Source organism: Lupinus angustifolius, chromosome LG07 (genome assembly GCF_001865875.1).
Source record: "Lupinus angustifolius cultivar Tanjil chromosome LG07, LupAngTanjil_v1.0, whole genome shotgun sequence".
Taxonomy (NCBI): Eukaryota; Viridiplantae; Streptophyta; class Magnoliopsida; order Fabales; family Fabaceae; genus Lupinus; species Lupinus angustifolius.
In genome coordinates this window covers 2921223-2947988 of record NC_032015.1, presented here as the reverse complement: position 1 = coordinate 2947988, position 26766 = coordinate 2921223, and the positions used below count along the sequence as shown (strand labels likewise).

At 31.9% G+C, this 26766-nt stretch overlaps 4 protein-coding genes across 4 annotated transcripts; 2 read left to right on the top strand and 2 right to left on the bottom strand.

The window, feature by feature from the left end:
• On the top strand, positions 253 to 917 carry LOC109352734 (dirigent protein 2-like). Its single transcript, XM_019594921.1, has one exon. It carries the CDS (start codon positions 309 to 311, stop codon positions 846 to 848), a length of 540 nt encoding a protein of 179 aa, XP_019450466.1. The 5' UTR covers positions 253 to 308; the 3' UTR covers positions 849 to 917.
• Positions 6160 to 8529, top strand: LOC109352697 (S-type anion channel SLAH4-like). The gene is made up of 2 exons (XM_019594865.1): positions 6160 to 7132; positions 8083 to 8529. The coding sequence occupies exons 1-2, from the start codon at positions 6263 to 6265 to the stop codon at positions 8356 to 8358; spliced, it is 1146 nt and encodes a 381-aa protein (XP_019450410.1). The 5' UTR covers positions 6160 to 6262; the 3' UTR covers positions 8359 to 8529.
• LOC109352788 (mitogen-activated protein kinase kinase kinase A-like) lies at positions 14864 to 16042 on the bottom strand. The gene has a single exon (XM_019594983.1). The coding sequence runs from the start codon at positions 16022 to 16024 to the stop codon at positions 15023 to 15025; it is 1002 nt and encodes a 333-aa protein (XP_019450528.1). The 5' UTR covers positions 16025 to 16042; the 3' UTR covers positions 14864 to 15022.
• Positions 19575 to 22336, bottom strand: LOC109352388 (probable WRKY transcription factor 31). The gene is made up of 5 exons (XM_019594360.1): positions 21848 to 22336; positions 21621 to 21722; positions 20949 to 21479; positions 20744 to 20857; positions 19575 to 20346 (listed from the first exon to the last, which is right to left on the bottom strand). Exons 1-5 carry the CDS (start codon positions 22217 to 22219, stop codon positions 19690 to 19692), a joined length of 1776 nt encoding a protein of 591 aa, XP_019449905.1. The 5' UTR covers positions 22220 to 22336; the 3' UTR covers positions 19575 to 19689.

Below are 26766 nucleotides of genomic sequence, written 5' to 3'. Positions count from 1 at the left end.
ATTTTAAAAAATTATAAATAAATGATGAATAATAAACTATAAATATATCTTCTTAAAACCCTAAATGATGCAATTTTAACTTGCTCATTTTGTGCCACTAACTCTGATTTTACTCTTATTCACGTGATACATCACACACAATCTTGTAACCCAAAAATGCTTATAACGTTTAAGAAATTATTAAACTAATAGCTTTAAAACGTTATTCATGCCACTCTCACCACTATAAATCTCACCAATGCACATTTTAGCAAACCCAAATCATCCAATATTTCTAGTCTTTCCAATCTCTCTATTAACCCAAAAAAATGGCCCCAACATTCATATCCTTCACAACATTTCTTTTGATCATATCCATCATGGTTGCTCAACCAAAAGGTGATGAAGTTTATAACCCTAATCAAAGTCAAACAACCTTAGTCTTCTACCTACATGATGTAACAACAGGTCCTAATGCAACAGTTGCACCAGTAATTGGTCTAACTGGAAAAGTATGGTCCTACACATCATTTGGGACCATATTTGTGGTTGATGACCCTGTCCACCTAAGCCCTAGTATATCATCAACACAAGTTGGAAGGGCACAAGGAATTCTTACAGCATCTGCAATAGATGGTTCTAATGTGAATGTTGTGATCTCAGTTGTGTTCAACAATTTGCAATACAGTGGTAGCACAATTGAGATTCAAGGTGTTAGTCGTCAACGTGAGAATTATAGAGAGCTCTCTGTTGTATCTGGGACTGGCAAATTTCGCTATGCAAGGGGTTTTGCTTCATTTGAGACTTCTTTTTATGATGCTGCAACTACTCGCTCTATTATTCGCTTGACTCTTAATATGATTCTGTAATGTCGTTAATGGTTAAATAATAACCATAATATATATAAAATCGGGGCATAAACGCACCTTTATCTTTAAGTTTTGTAGTTATCTTTATATTATTTTCTTCTTCTTTCATTTGCTTATTTAATGTTGCTTATTCCATGTGAGGCATGCAATGATTTAAAATTTATCATTTTTCGTGTTGATGTTAAGAAAACTAAAAAGGATAATCTGCGTTTAAAAATATATATCTTTTTATTTACTAAAATATATCATTTACAATGTTATGATTACACTTTTAGTTTCTTTAAACTCCAATGCTATTTTTGGTTGTAGGAAGAAAATGGGGAAAAAGAAACGGGGAAGAGGGAAGATGGAGAAATAAAATTGTGAGCAAATGGATAAAATCTACATATAATAATATGTTTTGATAAACAAATTATGAGAATTTTAAGTTTTTCTTTATTTTCTATAATAAATTTGGAGTTTCTGGTGAATATAAATTTAAAAAAACTATTAATTTGTTTTTGTTGTAGGAGAAATTACTAAATTTCAACAAATTATAATAAAACTAAAGTAATGTGGCGACAAGACTTTTTTTGGGCATGCGCTTAAAGTTGAATGCATAAGATTTAAAGGTCTGAAAATTTAATTTGAACAAGAATTTTATATCCACAATGTGTTTGAGTCACATCACATGAGGGGACGCCACCTACTTTTCAGGTTAATAGTGTATAATAGTATAGGTTTATAGTGTTATTTGAATAATTAAAATTACTAATTTCTACTTTAATATTAAATTACTTTTAAATTTTATATTCTATTTCTATGTGTATTTAAAAATTCTATCTAATAATCAAATATTAATATAAAAATTACACAATTTTGTTGTCAAAATAATATTATTCTAATTGAATTTGCCTTTATCAACCTAATATAATTTTTAAATACTCTTTTATATAAAGAAATGTCATAACATTGGTTTTATGCTTATATATACTATATAAGTATAGGCCCCTTAAACTCTAATTTAATAACAATACTTTTTTCTGCCACACCAATAAATCATAAAGTATCTCTATATTATTAATTTATTTTTTCCAATAATTTATATTTAAAACTACTTTATACTTCAAACATGTTCCTTTTATTTAATTTCAATTATTTTAATGTAAGTTTCTACACTATTCTAGCCTATAAATATTATTCAATTGAATGCAAAAATATTTTAAAATAAAAATATAGCTACCGAGAAATGAATTTTTAAATAGAAAGTTGTTCAAATAATCAAAATGGATAAAATTAAATAAAATGGGTTAATGGGAAAAGTTGAGAGTCTGCATCATTTGTAATATAAAATACGAAATGTTGAAGAGAAGAAACCAATATAATATTGATATGTTAGATTTTGATGAGTTTGAATGGCTGTAGATGCGCCTTTAGTGTTTCCACTTTTTAGTTTTTAGTTTTTAAAATCCTACTCCTACCAATGGTTCATGGCATCACTCCATAGAATAAATTTAGAGTGTGATGATAACGTTTTCAACAACAGTGAACAAACTTATTTTACATAAAAAGTTAAGCTTAATTAAAATCATATTTGGTTATAGAGGGTTGTCAACAAAAAAAACCTCAACTTTATAAGCCTTGTTCTTATTAAAATGACTTATCTCTTATAATTTCATTACTTATAAGTTGTTTAAAATCATTTTTCCATTTTTCAAGTAATTTATTATCTAGATGAAAAATATTATTCTCACACTTATTTTAGTGTACTAAATTTACCTTTCTACTTTTAAAAACAAAATAAAGGCAATGTTCCATGCATCCTGTCATTTTCTTATTTGTTTTTCACAACAGAAGCTGTTCATTGTTTTTGTGTATGGATCTACATGTAGAAATTACAGTGTTAACTTATATTGTAAAATTGCACATCAAACATATAAAGAAGTATCCGAGTTAGATTTTCAATGTTAACTTATTTATTTTATAGTATTTTTCCTTAAACATTACATTCAATTGTTAAAACAACCTAACTTTCTAGCTCATTCTTGATAGATATCAAACTCTGGTAGAAGAGGGAAAAGGGAAAGCTAAAGAGGAGTAACCTCACTAACTAAGAAAACCTTCAAACTAACCGTCTTAACTGTTTTTCCCGCCTAAAGTCTTATTTTGGTTGCGGGTTTCAATATTCAAAACTTGTATTTGGGCTTCTATTGTTGGATACTAACAACCCTCAATACCTTTCTTACAATGGAGAGGGATGTTAAAGTTATATTAATATCATTTATAAATAGTTTTGTTAATCGATTAATAGTTAGTATAATCGATTAAACAAATCGTTATTTCTATTTATAAAAGGCATTGTGCCTGAAATAAAAGTTAGTCAGTATTAATCATCTTCTCTCATTCCCAGATAATTAATTACACATTGTCTTAATCGATAAATTCTTTGTTTTCAAGAATCATTTCGTTCTTTCCTCTAACAAAAACTTCCTTAAAGATTAAGTTCTTCACGTAATGGACGTACATGTTGGCAAGATAAAGCTGTTGCAAGGGAAAGACTTGGGTACGATTATGGTATACGGATATACATGACTTAGTGGTGGACCAACTTATTTATTTACTGTTTTTCCATTAAAAAATCTGAGTTATTGCGTTTCTTGTCAAGCACCCTTGAATTTCCCTTATAGCACTCTATCTGACTTAGAAAAAAATTGGTCAAATAATAAACAACCTTACCTCTTGAGCACCTTCAACAGCTACTCCCACAATTTAGTATGAAGAATTAGATATTACACATCATGCACTTTTTCCCCTTCCTTTTTGATAATGATAATTAGATTGACATTTTAAATTCGTGGATACACCTCAACCCATTACTGGATTTGAACTCTAAGTGACCATATCTTTATTAATAATAATATAGAAAGGTTTATGCACATAATCGACAAGTAACTATTGACTGTTGAGTAGTATCTCTAATGTTTTACTAAGTTTGCAAAATGAGAAATGATATGGTATGCTCCGGAGAAATTAGTTTATAAATACTCTTATTTATGTAAATGTGATATGTATTGTCTATAAATTAATTATTAATGAAAATACTATAATTTGTAGTATATATTTTCTTATGAGAAAAAAATGTATGCACCGATAGTGTATGAGTTTGATATACTCTCACTGCATTATTCACTATTTGTATTTAATTATTATTGACTTTTCAAAAAACTCAAATAAATGATGAATGATATAGTGATTTCATATAAATTTTTACACTAATCATATATAAATATTACATTCTTTCTTAATATACCTATATAAGAATTTATATGCTAATTGCCTAATTTGTTAGGAAGATTTATTATTTTTCTTGCCGAATATGTGGGCCTGGAAATGGATTTCTTCAATTCAAATTTTGACATGACACCGTGGAAGAAATTAATGGAAAGAGACACTTACATTAATTGCTTAATGAATGCTAGTTATTATCAATATTGTCCACAGCTCTTATGGCCACATCTCTTTTACACCACACAATGAGAAGCACATGAACATGAACATATACCTTCAACTCTAAATCATGCATGTGCAAGCCTCTCGTACCATGAAATTGAAATACTAATTAATTTTTTAAAAGTAAAAATTTATCAAAAATAAATTATCTTGAGAACAACATCTCTCAAGAGAAATAAAGAACCATTGTCCAAAACTAAAAGCCCCACCAACACATATAAGCTACCCAGCCAACAGATGAAAAATAAAAAAGACGAATTAAATTTTTAAAAAATTATATTATTCGTTGTGTTGCCATATTGGACTGGACAGTCCAACCATTTTGACTGCTGATCGGACTTGAAGCGATTTTGATTTGCAATATTAACCGAATGAGAGTTGAACCATTTTAAACCGGTGAAATTTTGGTCTGGTCGTGTTAAACTTGGTTCAACTGCATTAACTCGGGAAGTAAACCAGTCGATTCAATTAAAAAAATTAAAAAAATGGAACCCCACTCAAATATTTTATCTTAATCTGATCCAAAAAAATGAAGGTACGTTACTTTAATATAATTACACATGATTTTTAATTATATAAAACTTTACATTTATATATAATTATATATTTATAAATAAAAATTATTAATTATGTATAAAATTATCCGTTCAAACTAAATAATTTAAGCGCTTAAACCAGTCAAACCTAAATATAATATTTTCCTGTTTAAAGTTTGGGTTAAATTTCACAATATTGTTTAATATATAATAATGTCTGGTTGAGTTTGACAACATTGTTTAATATATAATAATGTAAGGCACCTTCAATTATTTCGTGGTGCAATGGATGATGGTTCGGTCAGGGACCTAGAAATTATGGAAAGTACCTGGCCTCTCAATTAGGCATCTTCTAGAAAATCTTCTCACGGGAAAAAGGAAAGATATACGCACATTAAGATCATAAGTTATAAGCAACCTTCCACTGATTCATTATGAGTCCAATTCTAAAACTTCTTCAAGACAGTCAAAACAAAACTCGAGTGTCAAGGCAAAAGATAGTGAAAATTCTATATCAAGTCAAACATTCAGACAGTGTTTAGTACATATATAGAAAACTTTCTATATGAATGTGACATGTATATTTAATAAAAGAATATATAAATTCTAAATGAAAAAATATATTATTGGTATTCGGTATTCGTTTGAACATTTTAAAACTGTATTTAATCACCTTTGCTGGCTCTGCATATAGTACACGAGAATTGTTAATGGCACGACTTAATGATATAAAAGTAGAAAAATGCATGAAAAAAGTGTTACATTTAATATTTTGAAATTCAAATATTATAATTTTAACATTAATTTTCTATATCTTAAGCATGAATTAACGGGTATCCCTTATCCATAATATATCTATTCTTTTTCAAATTGCACTCTAAATCAATATCATTCACGTTAACTTATAGCCTCTATGTTACTCCATCTGTTATATTTTAATAGTAACCATTATCATACTCTATTTAACTTATATTTATAATTATATGAAAAAATAAGGGTATAATAGTTATATATGGTTAGGACAAACTTTTCTTAACATGATCAGTACAACATGTATGACAAAATATTAATTGTGGACAATACGTTAATGGAAAAAAAAATTACATCAATGCATAAACTATTTTCTAAAATGTTACTGATGTTTTTTAGTTTCTGAAAACGAAAGATGATACTTGATAAATGGAAAGTGGCAATTAAATTAGGAAGGGGGTGTAATATAATTGACAAAAACATTGGTTTAATTTTCTGTATAATTATAAGTGATTTTATTATAACATTTATTAACATTTGTTGCAAAATTTTCATGCCAAAGTTTCATTCCCTTCTATAAATACATAACTCTGTTCCCAGAGTCAGCACCATTAGTAATACATTTGCACGGTTACAAAGATGGATCATGCCAGTGAGGAACAATCACAAACCCATATAGTCATAGCAATAGATGTTCCAGTAACCAATACTGAAACAATTTGTGAGTCTCAAATCCATATCCAATCTTCATTATCCTCCTTTGTAGCAAAATTCCATGCAGGGTACTTTAGGATCAGTTTATCTCTCTCAAGCCAAGCCTTATTATGGAAGATCCTTATTGAGCCAATCCAAGATGCACATGCTCTTAGGCGTTTATTTTTATTAATACCCTCCACAGCTTTCATTCTCTTATGGTCCCTAGCCTTATTTACATTAATCACACTCTCTTTTGTCTATGTTCTAAAATGTGTGTTTCACTTTAAAATGGTTAAGGGTGAATTCTTAAACCATGTAGGAGTAAACTACCTTTTTGTTCCATGGATTTGTTGTCTACTTTTGCTACAATCATCACCACTTCTTCATCCAAAAACACTTTATTATCAAATACTTTGGTGGGTGTTTGTGGCTCCAATATTGGTGCTTGATGTGAAGATCTACGGTCAGTGGTTTACAAAAGGGAAAAGGTTTTTATCAACAGTTGCAAATCCAACAAGTCAATTGTCTGTGATAGGGAACTTGGTTGGTGCACAAGTTGCTGCACGAATGGGTTGGAGAGAGAGTGCAATATGCATGTTTTCTTTGGGTATTGCACATTATTTGGTGCTTTTTGTGACATTATATCAGAGATTGCCAGGGAATAATAATCTACCTCCAATGCTACGTCCAGTGTTCTTTTTGTTCTTTGCAGCACCCAGCATGGCTAGCTTGGCTTGGAACTCCATTTGTGGCAAATTTGATACTGCTTCAAAGATGCTGTTCTTCCTTTCCCTCTTCCTCTTCATGTCCCTGGTAACTCTTGTTTCATTAAGATCATATCAAAGTGAAGTAAAAGAACTGAAAGAAAAAAAAATTAAAGCTTAATGATTGGTTTAGAACTAATTGGAATGTGGAAGTCCTAAAGAACCAGTTATGTGTAAAATAAATTTTGACAACACCACAATTCACTTTTACATATATTCCTTTTATGTAATATTTTCATCCAAGCTCACTTAAGTCTAACGTTATCTCAATATCCTCTATAAATGTTTGTATGATGAAAAAAACGTCTCTTTAAATGCACCTAACATTATTTCCTAGTGGTCGGTGGATCTAACTTTATCAGGAAAAAAATAATGGTGCATAATTTCAAACTGACGTTGTCAAATTGTGTACTTCCATGTAGTTCTCATATTTGATTTGTTTGGTTCATCATATGTAAGTATCTAAGCTGCTATCCACTAGAATCTGGGGGCCCTATAGCTCACATCATTATCACCCTTTGAATTAGTTGTTACCAAATATTTGATATAAATTGGACTATATGTGTGATCTAGTTTCAATTAAAATGATATCTTAGATTATAACTTATAAGTTTCTTTTTTGTGGCCCTAGTGTTAATGCCAGCCCATTATTCTTGTATGGTATCAACTATGAGGAACTTTCCCATTTATATATCACTGTACTTGGACGTAGCCTGGATTAGATCATAGATAACAGCCAGCTAGTTTTTGCTCATGCAATTTCAATGCATTATCTACTTTCAATTACTATTGATTCTTAAATAAAAGTAATATAAATGAATGATGAATAATGCATTGACAATCTAAAAACTCTTATACCGTTAGTAATAGATATTACACTCTTACTATTAAAGTTGTTATAAAGTAACAACTTTGATACTATATAAGTAATGTTAAAAATTTATGAATAACATCATGGCTAGGTAACTTTTTCGGTGCTGTGTTTTTTTAACAAAACAGGTTTCAAGGCCTTTGCTATTTAAGAAGTCGATGAAGAAGTTCAGTGTGGCATGGTGGGCTTATTCTTTTCCTCTGACTGCTTTGGCATTAGCTTCATCAGAGTATGCACTAGAGGTTGAGGGACTCATGGCTCATGCTATTATGTTGGTGCTATCAACCCTCTCTGTTTTGGTGTCTCTGCTCTTAATAGTTTTCACTGCTCTCAACACTAGCATCACCTTAACCGTTGCTCCCAAACTTGATTTAACACATAAAAGCAATTGTGAAGCAGCATGAACAATATCAATTATTGACCAAAAAGCTCAAACTTTGAAATTGTAGATCGTCTTTAGAAAAGAAGAAATGGAGTTAAGAAATTTTGGGTTACCAAGGTAGCGGTTTAAAGCTAAATGATAAAATGATGAAGAAGCTTCAGACTTGTTCCTAGCGAAAAATATATTATGTTTGAATAAGTTTGCAAGAGGGATGGGGATCACTTCTCCCCATTTCTGTCCATTTGGTGTCCCATCCAATCAGAAAATCTTATTTAATTAAAAATCAAAATTATAATAATAAAAATTAATATTTGTACACTATTTTATAAAATTTGATTGGTTTAATATATAACGACATGATTTTCTAGAATAGAGTATTTTTTTTAGTTGCACAAGAGGCCTGAAAACATGTGTTCTTATTCGGAAAGCTACTATCAGTTAAAAAAATATGAATAAAAATTTATTAAGAAAAAATACAATTGAGACAGAAATTGTACCACAACTATAAAGATTCAATAAAAGATAACAAAAACACTATCAATAAATTATGAACAATGATCATCGTCATTAATGGAGAGATAAATATTTGATTTATATATATTTTCTTGATAAAAGTATTATTACATTATATATAAAAGGATAAAAATATTTTATTATATTCTTATTTTTTTGTTTTTTTATAGTATTTATTTCTTCATTAACGAAAATGATCTTTTCCTCATCAATTATACTCCTTTGCTAATAATTCATTTGAAACGAATAAAGATTCAATTACAAATATATAATAATTCCTTGTAGGAGGGATGTATCTGCTTTAGTTGCTTTATTCTTCATCGCCAACGTCACTAACAAATTATGATTGTTGCTTAAAGATGGCCAAAAAAAATACTATGGGAAAATTATTACAATATACAAACTATTCTCTAACACTTCCATTGATGTGATATTTTTATCCCTTAAAATCAAATACAAAATCAACAATTTCTCTCTTCATTAATGTAATGGAAAAAAGTCTCATTCCTCTCAGACTCTCCAAAGCTATGCAGTGTAAGAGTATCCTAAGAAAAAAAAGTTAGATACAAACTTCAAATGTTTGGAGGGGGAAAGTTAAAATAAGATATTAGATGACCAATGTGAAATTTGCTAAAGTAGTTTATTTCAAACAACCTAATATTATCAAATAAAACAAATGTTTTATACATGATAATAATCCTTAACTTGTGCGGAAAGCTGTGTATTCAGCTTTGTCTTCTTTTTGCAGTGGGTCGCTTATTTGGATCATCTCTTGATCTGGGAGAGGTGTTTATTGTTTTTAGTTGCCTTGTATTTTACCTACACAAACACAGTATCATTAGCATGCTTATTCCCTGTTTGCTGAGTTGTAATCCACCGACTATAGTGCCTATGATATCAAAAAGAATAACACTGAAACCATAATAGAAGAAATTGTGTTTTGTCTCTAGGGAGAGGAACTTATCTAACAAAAGGACAATCATGAACCGAAACTTATCTTTTTCCCATGTATCCAACTATTACTAGGCACTTTGCCAGATTCAGTACGCCAAAAACTACCGATATATAATCTCATGATGTGTTAGATCATCTACCAGTACTAGGTTCCACATTTTCTCAAAAACTAAAGTATGGATATATTCCATGAATATGCACGCCATTAGGATTCAAAAATCATGTGTGTAGAAATTGAGGCATTTTTGCTAAGCGAAAATGAACACCCAACAGCCCCAACATTCTTTCTTAGTCCCACTGAAGGACCCACAACTCGGTCAATGAGACCTATTATGTATATTTTGCCAATCTCATCATTCATATTAAAGTTCCATATGCTAGGAACATTATATTTCAAAAATCTTCTTCATTCAATTACCTAAAAGTAAAATATTAACTATGAAAAGTTGATAATTACATGCGCAAACAAATTATATTCAAATTCAGTCAATTAACTACAAATATAATCAATTGAAATAGGAAAGTACTAACAAATAATATCCAAAAAAATAAATGAATTTTTTATACTTATCAATCCTCCATCCCCACAGGCGGTGTACTTGCTTTGTTTACTCATAATTGATATTCTAAAGTTGTTTGCTTATTACTTTGATGATTAAAAAAAGCAACTTTTTTGGGTCTAAAGTTTAAGGGCAGAAACCAACAGCAATCCAAAACCTCATCACCAACCCGAACAAAAATACTAAGAAATCATTGGCTATGCTTTGTTTCCAAATGCTAAAATACACCATGCACAAAATCTGACCATCTTCTTTGATCTTGAAACATGTATTTCAAGCTCAGTTTCACACCCATTCAATGTAGCCAAACTCAAGTTAACATTGGACGACAAGTAAACTTGGCTATAGAATTACATAAAGTAGCAATGAGTGCTGCACTTCTACAATGGATACAAACAAAGCAATCCGAATTAACTACAAGTAAAGACTTTCTCTGCACCTCATAATCACATATTCATATATAGATGGAGCAGTAGGTTTCAGTTCTGCAGGTGCCACAGATCTATTAGCTTCTGATTTTTCATAGGACAATTAAAGCACAAAGTTGATTGAAAAGTAATAATAACAATCTGGTCCATGCTTGGGCAAGAAAGCTACTCAACTACAAATATCACCTAGTTCAGTGCAAACCCAGATAAAACTCCAAATACTTGTACAGTTGTACCTCACTCAGTTGATAATGCTGGTTGAACTGATGCCATGAGTAGCTACATTGACGACCAGGGTTCTTGGTCACTATTGGTACTACCAGGTTGCTATGTTCAGAATCTTGACTATTCTGAGAAGACCAAGTTGCTTGTGTAGATTTATAACTAGTAAATTACAACAAAAGCTCTGGCCTCTAGAGTCTAGACTCTGTAAATGTATCAAGTAACAGACATTTCTCTATCAAACAATCTAGATAATAAGCCCAAGCAGGCCATTAGTTTTCTCAGAGTAATAAGGCATAGAAGCAAAAGCACTTAAATATGACTCGATAAAATATGATGATCGAAGAATGTGAAGGACAAGTCTTGTTTAGAGGTCTGCAACATGGAGAGATGTTTGAGAATTAAAGAGGCTTTTAAGATATTGAAGATGTTGTTTATGGAACAAAGGACATCGAAGGCAGTCTTGGAGCTCAAACCCATGCCTGAATGATGGCTCTGGCAGATTAGCTAGCCCTTTTTTTCTGATTCTATTATGGACAAATGTGAGCAGATATGATGTACTTTAGAATATTTCTAATAGAAACTTAGCTAAAATGTTTCCACTTAGAGTTTCTGTTGCACAAGCGTTTGTCACACAACAGGAGCAATTACAGAGTAACACCAAATAGGGACACATTTCGCAACATTTTGATATAGCCATGGTTGCAAAAGCTGTGCTTTCATTAGCATTCACAATACTTACTGTTATAGTATTAATGATTATACCAGAACCAATGACCAGATAAACAAGCATGTAGAAAAAAGGATCAGTTGAAGTATAACTAATACTATTCATCATTGTAACTTCATAAAGTCAAAATTGGGTGGAAATTGGAAAGTGATGGCATCCCAAATCAAAATCAATGGCTCATGACAAACCACACAAAGTGGCCAGAGGTTTAATAGCCTACAAGAGCCTAATGCCCCACAAATAACCAGTTTCAATGAGCCTTAATTCTTCTCCTTCTCCTAGCCGTAAAATCTTGATAACAACAACAATAACCGAACTTTTATCCCACTAGATGTGGTCGGCTAACTGTATTCTTAGAAAATTAAAAAAAATGAGGCCACACCTAATCCTCACAAAAAATGCCAAAAGCATATTACAAATATTCCAAGCAGTTTGACACTCATTCAAACCGAAGTAAACATTAATAAACTTTTATAAGGATTACATATGCAGTAACATAGCAGTTCTACCATTCTGCAGAGATGCCAAAACTAAGCAACGATGAAGTAATCACTGTTCTTAAAACCCAGTAATTATTACATATAAAGCAGTAAAAATAGTTCTGAGATAGGTCACAACAACTATGCTTCTAATTCAGATCCACAAACAACAACAAAACGAACAAGTTTATGAACTGGACCACGAATAATCAAACAATAACCGTTCATAGTGACCCAACCCTAAGAAGGTGAAGTAAATAAATTGCGAAAGGAAAAGAAGAGGAAGAAAAAAATTTGGACCATTTCTCGATTTGTGCGTGTCATCCTTGCGCAGGGGCCATGCCAATCTTCTCTGTATCGTTCCAATTTTATCAGATGTCCCCGAAGGGACAAACCCTGATACATGTTTTTGTTATATAAACTATACAAGTTTTATTCAAATAAGCGATGTGGGACTTTGTTCTCAAATGAAAAAACAGGCAGAAAGGTAGTAACTAATTTTTCTTGCTTTCCTCTACTTGTCGATCACGAACCTCTGAAACCGATATGTAATTGTTTATTGCTTCGCGAAGCCCCGACTACTCCGAAACGTTTCAGTTGCTCCCAATTGAAACTGCAATTTCTTCATTAGACTGAACATGCATTGGAAGCAACTGCCACACAATATTTATAAATATGGGTAAGAGTTGTAATAACATTCAACAACCAAAATTCCAATAGTCCCATTTCTTCTCTTATTTCTTGATCTCAGTTATGTTTCTTTCTTTTCTTGTTTGATTTCATTAAAATTATTATCTTTATATTTTCCTCTTTATATTTCATTTATAAATGGAACCCAAAACTTTTTACAAAATCATTCATCCCATGTACCCACCACCACAAACTAGCCCCTACCATGAACACTAGTCTTGTTCAATCTATTAATGAAGAATCCAAACAGGGTTGGATCAATTTCCTCATTTCAAATACCACTAATGTTAACCAAAAGTTTCTTGTAGTGGACAAATTAAATTGACATCTTTTTAGATTGACTTTGTTATGGCCTCTGAATTTTTCAAATAAGATAACCCAATATAGTGGGGGTTGACCAAAATCTGCGACTCCAATGTGTTTCAACTTATCCTGTCCTTTGACCACTATTTAGCTTGGGTTCAATGTTACATATTACATTATAAATATCTATCTTCGTATTAGTATAAAGTATACTTTTTATAACTGATGACTCATTTGCACAAAGACACTTGAGTCATGTTATCTAGGTGAGAAGTAAGGGTGGAAACAGGTTATCAGATTAGACTTTACCTTAAACAGAATTAGATTATATAGCAATATAATCATAATCATATAGGAACCCTGTGTCTGTTTTGTTAGTCTGTTTAAAAAAATACAAAGCCTAGGGTCTGACCTGTTTAAAAGTCTGGTCTGACCTGTTAGCCTGTTTAAAGGTCTATTATACTATATGATCAAGAAATAGGCTACAATGTCTACATTTAAATGAACTTATAGACCTACTTTCATTTAAACTCGTCTAATTCTAATAATTAAATTATATTTTTGTATACATTTTTATATTAATATTATGTATATAATAATATTCTTTATATTAAAACAACATAATTTTCAATGTATAATATAATTAGATAGGCCGAACTGTTAAGTTTAATAGACCTTTTAAGTGGCCTAGAGCCTGACTTGTTAAGTTAAATAAACTTTTTAGAAAGCATGAGTTTAGTTTAGTCTGTTAGTAAAAAATGTCTGGTCTAACCTAACCTGTAAGGCTAGATAATAAGGCCCGGGTAAACGGTCTAATATGTTTCACCTGAGAAGTGTGAGGAAAAAAAAATTGACGTGGCAGAAAACCCACAAAACATGATATGTGCTGAATATTCACTTTGCTTTTAGAAACTGGAACCTGTAATGCTGTACAGGTTTGTTTCAGAAGAATGGAATTTCATGAGCTGATAAATTTACAACCTTTTAACCCTTACTGAGAATGAAAATTTACAACCTTTTTACTTTTTGGCCTACTAATTGTAAACAATGTATGTCATAATTTTGTGTCACACATTCTAATTGGTCAAATAATTTATTAATTATTATTGGATATTTAAATTATTTGACTAATCAGAAAACATGATATAAAATTGTGATAACAGATGTTGTCATATAACTGGCATCTTTGAAAAGTGGGTGAAGGACAAAGCAAAGCCACCAAGAGAGGACAGTGAGAAACATTGCTCTAAAGTTTGGCCACCTTGGTTCCCTATGCACTGCCTCTCTTTGTTTTCTTTCTCTGGCGTTTGTTTTATTTGAATTTACTTTTTCCACCAAAGGAAAAAAGTCAATTTACCAAAGATTACCAAACATACCCAACAAACATAAATGGAGTTATGCCAGTAGTTGGATAAGGCCACTAGGCATCAACATCAACTGTCAAACTTTTTAACTAAGGAATATGGTTGGTATGACCGTATGAGTATAAAAAATGGGGTGAAACATTCCTTAATTAACTGGTTAATTCATATTGCATTGAGGAGAATTTGTTCTATAAGGGATCTCTTGATGATGTTTTAACATAATGGGCAAAAATATAGTATTTTGAATAATTTAATTTAATTATAATCTTATCAATGTCTCTCTCAAAATTGAGATTACTAACTACAACACTACACTTGTATCATCCCTACATTTGTGACACAAAAATGCCCACTAATTCTACCACTGACATTACTTTTTACCAACTAATCCAGGGCCAGCTCATCACTAGCTTGCAAAAGCTTCAATTTCATTCATCCATACACTAATTTCTTCTAGTTGTGATCCAACTCTCATCATCATGCCATGTCAAACAGGGCTCCCCTGAACACAAAGCTAAACTTCTGACCCTATCAGCAGGGGAATTCTCAAAACATGTCATGTGAATCAAATTTCCATGACTTTCTGATTCCTCCACATAATTCCAAAAGCCTTGCTCAAGAATACTTGTTGGAGAACTTGAATTAAGTTCCTCAATTTGTTTAGAGTTGAAACTGAATTCCTCTAGAAATGGATGCTTCAAAAGTTGATTAGCTGTCCACCTCTCTTGTGGATTCCTCCTAAGACATTTCTCCAAGAAATCCTTTGCTTCCTCAGATAGAAAACTTGGAATCTCAGGTACCTTATTGGAATATGCAATATGGTAAAGAATTGAAAAAGGGTCTGCCACATTAGGCCATGGTGAACCACCAATGGCCATTTCAATCATAGTGCACCCAATTGACCAAATATCACTAGGGCACCCTTGTTCTTCGCCACGCGCCACCTCGGGCGCCATAAACATCGGTGTGCCGCTGATTGGTGCCGCGGCCTTAGCATCAATGACAACCTTAGCACATCCAAAGTCACAAACTTTGGCCACCCCATCTTCACTAATCAAAATATTAGCACCCTTGATGTCACAATGCACCAACCCTTTTGAATGCAAATACTCTATCCCTTGTAGAACATGCCTTGTGTAGCAAGCGATCGCCGACTCATTGAGCCTCCCACCGTGCCGGTGAGTTGCCTGAACAAGCGTGCCAAATGGCATGTACTCCAAGAAGAGATTGTACACGGGCATGTTGTTCTCCATCTTAATGTCACACCCTTTATAGGCAACTATAAAAGGTGAGCATAGAGTAGATAAAATTATTTGTTCTCTTTGCAAAGACTCCGAAGTAGATAGTTTTGTTGATTTGACGGCAAAGATGCCGCTGCAGCCGGTGGCGACGGAGACGGTGGCTGATGAGCCATGACCTATGATGTGACCTCTACTCCACTTCATGTTTGGAATTTGGAATTAAAGTTAAGACAATGAGTTGGTTATGTACATTATGAGTTCGTTATTGTGGCCTTTTTATATATGAAATTGAACGTGGACACTTTAAGGCATGGTTTTTTGAGAAGGTTATTTTTATTGGTTAGCTACTTATTTGGTTGGCTCTATCTTTATTTTTTTTGTAAGTAATTAATCATTTTCTGAATGCATGATTGTTTATTTCAACAAATATTATTTATACGAATTAAACTTTTATTTTTTTGATCGTTATGGGAATTAAGTGGGAATCTTACACCACTAGACCAACATGTTCATATTTTTCTATCTATTGAGTTGACAATACCTTCAACTTGGGTCTACACACGTGTCCAAATTTTGATGGCTTTGATCTTCATTTGATGGTTGACACGTGTGAAAAGGCTTCAATATTTATTTTTTATTGAAGTGTGTGATAGGTGAAATAAATTTGGATTTTGATCTATATGGATGCAAGTGAAAGGGGGGTAGGGGTTGTAGTTTGATGAGGCTGATGAGATGGCAATCAAGAGTAGATTCCTTGTTTTTGTATCATTTTCCAAGATGTCATGGTAAAGGTTGAATTTTATGTAATTGTAATGTGAACATAAATAAAGCCTTGACAAATTAAATTAGGACTTTTATAGGATGAGGAAATAGTATAAGTCAATTCTGGAATGTGTTTGGTTACTGGTTAGAACTTAGAAGCACTATATGCTTGCATCAATAATTGTATAAATGTATATTAATTAAGTCAACTAATATTAAATAATTGTACAAATTTTTATGCCCAATTGTTTTAAATTTAAATATAGATAATATTAAATTTTTATTAACTTTGTATACACAATTTGCACATAATAAAATGTTTAAAAACCCTTACTAATAAATTGGTCTAGTGTGATAGTAATTTATTTATAAAAATGCACACGTACCGCGTAATTTATTTACTCCAAACAGTTCTAGTTGCAAAGCATTTTCAACCTTTTGTTCCTAAGACAAACCGACTAATTCAATTTTGTACATGCCTAATTGTAGAAGCTAGGTCATAGTGGGGACAATTTAACTTATTTCCTAAAAACTAAGCTTTACAACTGGGTACAATTATCCCTCAAGTAAAATAATGAGTTAACTAATGATTAACCTGTTTACCGGGTTCTTTTATTTCCATTGTTTTTTTTCTTGTTGCAAATTGGCAGTGTTCAATAATGAGTTAAATAATTGAGGGAATAACGAAAATTATTGTATTATCTATTTTCAGTGTTCAAATGAACGCATGTATCTTGAATTTGTTAAGATATTATTGGTTCATGGTGCAAATGGAGATAAGATTTATTTTGCAGCGGAAGAGTGATTGAGAGAGTTAAGATCATCTTCGTTAATGGAGAGATAAATACATTCAAAACGAAAGGAAAAAAAATATAATTAAACACTTTTATCCTTGAAAAATAGGATGATATTTTTATCTTTATGTGTAATGTGTAATGTAAAAATCATCACTTGTCTTTACGTTATTTTGAGAGAATCTTTTTCTTATTGACAACTATCTTTTTGTCAAACTAGCCCATGAAAGTGGTGGACCTGACATGTTTAATGGGCTTGTATGTATAGGAGATTTAGTTGCATCCGGCATGTACATATGTGAATTTAACAAACCTAACATCCCTTATTTTAGTTGTCTACCATGCTTAAATAATTGGTATAACTTTTTCTTCTTAAAAAAAAATTAAGCTCAACCAAAATAATCTTGCGCATTACTTCTCTTTTCTACACAAATGTTATTTCTATTTCTGTATTAAATGTGGTTTAAAATAATCTATTTCTGTATATATACGTATATTTAAAGTTATACTAATATACTAACTATATTAATAGTCATATATAAAGTGTCCTATTGAAGGGTAAATTTGTTCTACACTAGAGTGATTAGTTCAAAACTAAATTCAGAATTATTTCGTTTACTAAAATAATAATAATTCAGACTCATTTTTAACTAAAAAAATACAAATTTTCTACATGCAATCACATAAAGCAATCCAATTGAGAACCCACCCACCGACCCACTTAAATTCAAGTCTTTATTCAATCAATGCAGTTTTCCATAGTGCATGCATGTAGTAGTTTGATACATAAAACTTTTTATTGAACGGTCATGGAAGGCTCGTGCAGCAGAGAATTATAATCTTTGGTCATGATTGCACAAAATTTTGAGATCACAAGAGTGCTTACTTTTGATGCAGCTTGACATATCGGTCAGAAGCATGAGAATGGTCAATTAGCTTGACCATTCAAGAATCATAGCTTATTGCTTACTTGAGATTTCAAATTGCCAGTGATCAAAGGCATGCAATAAATAAATGATGAAGCCCAAAAAACACGATAATACCAATCCAGTTGCATGCAAACAAGATTGGAAAGCAACTAAAGTGCATGAAAAATGGCTGCCATATTTCCAATACTAAAGTGAATTTGGTAATGGTAGGCTTTAGCGTGTTCAACGTGTATAATGGCAAAAGCTTCACCTTCAATGAATAGTGGTCTAATTAATGGCTTCAATATATATAATGGCTTGCTTGATCTAGCACTATACAACAGCTACATGAAATTATTATGTTCACGCAGCCACTTGCATATATTAGTTAAGTTTTCATATATAAAAGAAAAGAATTAATAATCACGTTTTTGGCATGAAATGTTCCTCCTTCACATGGATTCTTCACTAATGGAAGACTTGATTGTAATACTTTATTATTGTATCTTCGCTCATCTTCACATATATAGCTAGGGCTTGATAAAAGATTACTATGAGCCTAGGTGGATAAATGATTTCTCTTTCAAAAGATGATAACCCAGTATATATATAGCTTAATGGATTAATCATAAATGTTAAGCTGGAATATGAAAGGAGGTAACATGTGATTCCCTCTTTCTAAGTTTGTGTCCCTTTTCTTTCACAAAAATTATGTCTTTACCAGCTGTCCAAGGAGGGAGTAACATCCTATTCAACCACTCTCAGACGGTTTTGTTGGGTGGGGATTTTGTGAGAGTCCGGTACGGGAAAGTTCAGTATTGGATAGAATTAAAATATGTGATAAAAAATAAATAAGAAATCTTCAAAAAAAAATTCATTCTCATATTTTAATACTGATTTTTTAATTAATACATTTTCCATACTCTCCTACCATCTCACTACCTCTCTTCTTTTATCTTCTTTTTGTTCTTTTCTCTTCAGGATTTAACTTCTTCCCAGGGAAATTGCAAAGAACTTCCATAAAATATATAGCATACAAGACAAAACATCCTTCCATCCAATCTTTGTCTTATAAAAAAACTCCAATAATCATTATTTTCATCCCCGTACAAAAACTAGGGAAACTAATCTGACTTCTGTTTATAAATTTTTCATTCTTTCAGTATACAATTTGATCATAATACTGATGAGGTATAACAAATAATATCAAATATTCTCCAACAAAAAAATAAAAAATGTAAAATATTAATAATTTCCTGATTCCAAAATAAGGTACAAATGGAAGAAAAAAAGATGAAAAATATCAAAAAATTTAAGCTCAAAACAAAGTAAAATAAAACAATAACTAATCACATATAAAGGAAAAGAAACAACTAATTCCGTGAGAGTTTGGCAAGTGGTAACTTCATTGCTTTCCATTGTTGTTGGTAGTTGTGATATTGCCATTGCTGTTGCTGCAGTTATTGTTGGTGCTATTGTTGTTTAGCTGAGAACCACCACCAACAATGGAAGTGATAGCAGCTGCCAAAGCAGCAGTGAAGTTAGGATCAGCTGCAATGGCTGCAGTGGCAGCACTAACTGTATCAGCAAGGTGTGGTGGTGGTGCCTGATGATCCCTCAATTGAGAAGGGTTTACCAATCCATCTTGAGACATTTGAAGACCAGAAAACTTAGATTGGTTATATAATGCTTGACCAAGTATCTGAGGCATTAATGAGGCTGAGGAGTTGACAAAATTCTGAGCTGGGAAGGGTATTTGGAACTGGCTTAAAGGCCTTGGGAACTGAAGAGGGCTTGTAGAGTTAGTTAGGTCCAGTGTAACAGTTGGAAATGGAGCAGTTGCTGAGATAGATGCCATGCTTGAAGAGCAAGGAAGGAGTGTCCTATTGTGAAAGTTTGCATTCATTAGGCCATCTGTGCTTGACATTGAACCTGAAAGCAGCATTCTTGCAGCTGAGGAAGTGGTTTGTGCCATTGCCATAGCTGCTGGAGGTAAAGGGTGATTGTGATTGCCTTCATATGTTGTGATAAGGACTGTCCTGTCTTCAGCACACCTTTGTACCTATTAGTTTTAATTTAAGTATCAAATATTGGATCAGAAACCACTTACAATTTGATAAGTTAGGTGCAAGAAATTGAGTTTTCATATGGACATCACATTTGATAACAAGACTCTTATATATTAATGGATTATCTAAAGCCAAAAGTGTCCTAATGTCCTACTCTAGATATCTTTATGCACTAATGGTATCCCGGTCAATATCCAAATTGGTGGCCCATTGCACAAGGATCTAATTTAGTGGGGTCTTGTGAGCGTATATCTATGTAGTCTTACTCTCGTAAGTGAAGAAACTGTTTTCAGGTTTTGAAGCCGTGAAACCTCATGGTCACTAAACAATAACATTTCCGTTCCACCAAATCACTGATCAAATCAAGACAAAAAAGTTGTGATACCATACCTGTTTTCTAACTGGGCAACCTGAAGCCATGGTGCACCGGTAATAAGCTCGAGGACATGGATTTCCTTTAGCCATCTTCTGCCCATACTTTCGCCATTGACACCCATCAGTGATCTGAGAACACATACCAGGTATCTATCAGCTACATCTTTTTAAACAAATTCTCATGAACAAATTGTAAAACTAAAGTACAATCTGAACATACCATGGGTGCCTCTGATCTAGCTCTAACAGAAACTCTTGCCTTCTTCATGGTAGCCTCAGCTGATTGATCAACATTTTTTGGAGGACTTTCAATCCCTCGACCATTACTAATATCCTTTTTCTCTTGATCAAACACAAGTCCTTCATCACTACCACTCCCATTTCCATTCTTACTAGTAGTGACTAACTCCTTAGAAGCTACCTCTATGTTATTATTCCCTGGTGATCCTGATCTATCTTGACCTTTTCCCTTTGATGAAGAAGATGGTTCTTCATTTTCAGTCTCAGCAATATTTGTAGCCAAACCAAGATCCATAAACTGCCTTGGAACCAATACCTCATTATTTTCAATTTGCTTCCTTTTCATTCTCTCTTCTACTTTCCCACCACCATCCTCACCATTCTGGTCCTTCATCAAATTCACCAAATGCATCTGTAGGGCTTTGTAATTAGTATTAACCTCATCAAAAGTCTGCTTTAACCGTTGATTCTCAACCTTCATTCGCTCTAGCTCAGCTTTAAGAACATCCTTCTGTGGATTTAAACACATCATTGTATATTTGGTTTATACATATATAAATTCTTTCTCAATATAACATATCACCCCATGGTTCAGATTACAGAATTAACTTCATCAGATTAAGCTAGCTTTTATATAAATAATTTTCTTTACCTCATTCTTAGTTCTTTTGTTGTCTTCTGAATTTGGCGATGCGTCATTATCAACCATCGATTGAGCACTGCTAGTGTTGGTTGTAAGAAGATTCAGACCAGTCTATTAAAAGAATAACATATTCATGAACACACCGTCAAGAATATTATCATACAAATATTAAAGCTTGTGCACTTTTAAGAACTATATATAATATATACACAAGGATATAATGAAGGGCCACTTACGTTTACTTCGAATTCCAACATAGCTGGGGTACTTGAATGATCATGCATGTGATTATGGTCAGGGACAGAGGCAACGTTATCATCATTGATGTTATTGTTCTTGTCAGAGAAGAAGTCCATCTCTGTTGCTATGATCCTGTCATGAGATGGAGAGATATGGTTGTTGACATGGAAGGGTATGGCGGCGGCGGTGGTGGTGGCGCGTGAGGGTGAAGAGGTGATAAGGGTAGTCTCCATGTTAGTGTTGTTAGGACTAAGTGTCCAAATGGTTTGGTCATGAGAAGGGAAAGAGTTGAGAACAGTTGGGAGTTTGTGGAGAAAGAAGGTCCCAAGTGGATCTGAATCCATGGAGAGTCCACTCCCTCTGGCCATAAATTTCAAGAGAGATTGAGAAATGTGTGAAATCTTTGTAAATCATGCAATCAACTCGGCAATAAAACAGGGTAACTCAGACTAGTATGACCAAGACAAAGTGTTGTACTAGTAAACTCTTATAAATGCGTTTTCTATTTTAGCTTTGAATATTGTAATACATTACTTTATTGCAGATTTGGAGCAAAGATAATTTCTTTGTTGGGGCGTGACAGGTTCATACATTAGGTGTATGATATCCTATATGGAACTAGATAGCTAGGCTAAACGATTCACTTAGTAATTATAGTCTTATGCAAAAAGCCTTCAAATGTGAGCAAATCTTATAAAAATGGAGAAAGTGATAAATGATAAAAAAAACTTCCTATTTTCCCTTAAGTACCCATTTCCTTTAGAATAGTGATGATGTTATTAGCACAATCTAACATGGAAAATTTTCCATCTTTAATTATTATGCTTTTTTAGAAATTCGTTTAGAAACATTAGTAAAAATTGTTTAGAGAGTACTTGACATAATAAGTCTCATATAGCAAAATATTCACTCATCCTATTCATAGTAAGACACTTTTATTTAAATTATATTTATCAATAAAATTGGTTAGTTTTCTTAACATTTTAGCAAATATTATAAAATTTCAATCTTACAATCATTTAATATTACACATTAATTAATAGTTTTGTTGAAAACAGAAATAGAATAATTACTCAAATGATCTAATATAAGTAAATGAAAAAATAATAGTAAATGACATATAGAAAATATAAAATGTCTTATAAAAACACATCTTTGTAGTGAAGGCATAGAAAAAGGAGAGTATTGATGAGGTGTTGATTTGGTGTGAGTGAAGGCATAGAAAAAGGAGACTATTGACTCATTCCCAAAATTCACCACCCCTATTGGCCCGGCGCTTAAGGCTAGTGAAAAGTGTAGTCTTGGTCAATGATTTGGGTGGGGCCTACTCAATGGTGACTCAATGTGGTTCCTTGTAGTCTTGGACACATAGGAACGGTTGACCCAGTTGGTCCTATTGAACCGGATCCCTTTCCATATGCATGTTTTTCTTTCTTGTAATTTTGTCATCCAAGTGTTATAGAAACTCCCACTTTTTCTAATCTTTTCTGTTCCCTCTTTGACTTTCTTAGCCTTTTCTTTCTTCCACCTAATTCCACAACCTCTTCAGATCTCATTAACAAATGCTAAACCACAAATTTCTCATTTCAATTTCCTTCTAAAGTTCACATATGTTCTCATTTCCAATTCCTTCTCAAGTATAGATTAATTATTGTATTTTTTTTTAAGAAAAAAAGGTAAACTATATATGCACATAAACTATCCCTCTGATTAAACGAGCATCCAACTATAAAATTGGATACCAATAATTGGAAGAGTCTAATAAATATGTAATTAATAACTAGGTTAATGGGTATAACTAGCTCGTGCATATCAAATAATGTTATATATATTATATATATGGTTGATGTGAAGAAGATTTATTAGAAAGTGACATAGTGTGGGCCGCATTCTTTGAAACTTCAAGAGCAGATCAAAAAACCACTGTATATAATTTAATATAAAAGTTCTTATTAGTTGACTCTATAATATCACATGCACTATTATTATCATTATTCTATGGTATTTAATCTTTAGGTAGGTGTGTCTTTTTTATTAATCTTCAAACTTGTTGTTTTAAATAATTATTAGCGAGGATTGTTGTAGAGTAATTTCCCCACAGCAATGTTGGTTCGGTGCTTTGAGTGTGAGCATGGACTTGCATAATTTATACATGTCAATATGAACGTGTTTTACAGTTGCATCTTGCATAGAAATTAAGGAATTTATACAAAAAAAAGTAGGACTTGATGTTGTGAATGCCAGAAAGATAAATATAAGAAAAGAAAACAAAACAGTAGATTTTGTTGACAAGATTCAGTGAATTGTCCGTATATCTCTAAAAGTATTGAACGATTATCAATATATTATTAAAGATTAGAATTATAGGCTCAAGCACACTTGATTAAGATTTGAATTTACAGAATACATATATATCCTAATATCTTTTTAATTGATACAAGTTATAACAAAGAGCTTTAGCCTAATAATATATAGTCTTTGTATATTATTTTGCTCTAATTCTATATAATATAAGACTTCTTATAATTTTGATCTAAATTTAACAAAACAGGGAGCTATGGTCCAAATGCAATCCAAGACCAATGTATACGCATATGCATAAAGAATCAAAGAAAAAGATGTGCTGGAAAGAGAATCGATAAAGCAGAAAGTGGGTTATGTTTTATTATTTCACGAGTACAAGAGAAATTTGTGTGGGTGAGTTTTGCAATGAAAATTGTAGGTTCTAGAAGAAAAACGTGATTCAATTAACCAGTCCCGTTCTTTTAACTTTATAGTCGTGTAGTTTAGAAGACCCAAAAACACTTTGCCGCCTAACTCATAGTATTATGTAATAGTTTAGCTTTTCCTGCATGTCACTCTTCACCTTTTATTCGGTATGATCATACTCTCTCTATGTAATAACTAATAAGCATAATCATGGTCTTTTAATTATACTGCTCTGTCTCTCTGATCTTTTACTTTCACATTAGCTACTAAATTTTAAAATATACCCAAAAAATTCATACATCAAAAAATTATTATCCCTTACACATGTTTATTTAGTAAGTATCGATCTGATTGTTCAAACACACAATTGAAATGCAGGGGGCAAAGGCTGAATAAAAAATAAATCATACTTGTTTCAATAAAATAATGTTTAACAAATACTAAATCATTAGTCAAAACAAATAAATAAGAAAATTATGAGGTCAACTGCCACCGATTAAAAATAGAGTTTAAAATCTATATACCGTCAGTGTAAAGTTTTTTTATTGTCAGCATATCATGTACCATTGATTTGTATCATTTTTATTTGAGAATCAATAATAGTTAACATATAAACGATAGACAATTTACTGACAGTGTAAAAAATACTTACATTATTAATATATACATATTAAATCCTTAAAAATATGCCATAAAACAATAATGAAGTGAACATTTAAGGTATGGGTGAAGCATAGTTAACTGGAAGCTTAGCACACAGGAAATTAATCAAAGCTGTGTATACAAATGAAATTTGGGTAGACATCTGCTATCCCAAAATAATGTACCATTTCATGTGCCACTACTTGTAATTGGTTGAAAAATAATTAATTATTAAAATTTTATTTTAAATACATTTTTTCAACCAATTATAATCACTGACACATTAAGTAACACATATTGTGGGATAACAGATGTGTTCCCATACAATTTATATAGAGTAATAAAAAGACTAGCAAATTTAAATCCCGGGCTCTCTATGGATGATCGAAATGGAGATTTCTACATTTTTTCTTTCTAATTTACTTATTTGATGGTGAAAAAATTATTCATCAAAATTGAATTAAGTGTTTATCATAAATAAATTAGTTAATGACTAAAATCTTTTCATTTACTAACAAAATGAAGAAGAACTTTACTCATTGACTTGTATATTCCATAATGAGATATCTTGTGTATCTTAGAAGTCACCATCCCTAAAGTTTTAGGACTCTTAAAATTCTGTCACAGCAACATTTTGATCACTACCACTTATAACATTCTTATATAATTAATATAATATCAAATAAGTTTTTTTTTTAAATATTTGGAATATAAACATGAAGTAGAGATCTTCTCATATACTGAAAAATAACATAAAAAACAATATAATTTAATTATCTTGTCAGTCAAAACAAAAGTAAAAAAATAACTCTCCTGTAGTTCGTGAGGGAATCGTGTTTCTTAAACGTGTGATATCACATGAGAGTGAAAATTAATTATGGTGAGACTCATATTGAAAATGATTACCTCAAACTTAAAACTCAACAAAATCCAACCATCACCCATACCTTCAGTTTTATTGTGTCAATTTTGTTTGTTATGTTTGTGATTCATGGGAAACCTGTTTAGGCGACCCATCTAAATCTTAAACTGTGAAATATTTAAAAGTTGTGGCCCCATTTGCTTCATTGAATTGCGGTTGGTAAGAAAAATATTAGTGATTGGTCAGAGTGGAGATGTCTTCCAAAGTTATATTTTATACTGTTCTTTTCACGTGCTCCAATTTTCTCACATTATAATTTTCTTCTCATGAAAGCCTTCAGATACACACTTCACACCAACACCATGACACTGGCAATGTGTTCACACCCACAGATTAACTATACAAAGTTACAAACCCATGCTAACTTACTTCTTAGTGTTTATTAACTTATTAAATAATCAGATTTGACTGCACTTTATTTTTTATTGTCTCTTTTTCATCAAAGACTTCATCTATTTCGAGAGATAGAAATCATCCAAGTGAATTGAATTTGTACCAACAAAACTTTTTCCATACACAGTACATTAATTGAATCACTAATGTTATGACTAAGAAATTCAGCCATTTACCAATTAACCTGGACGATGTTAGTGACTAAAAAGTTCTATTTTACCAAGTTATAAACCACTAAACCATTAATAA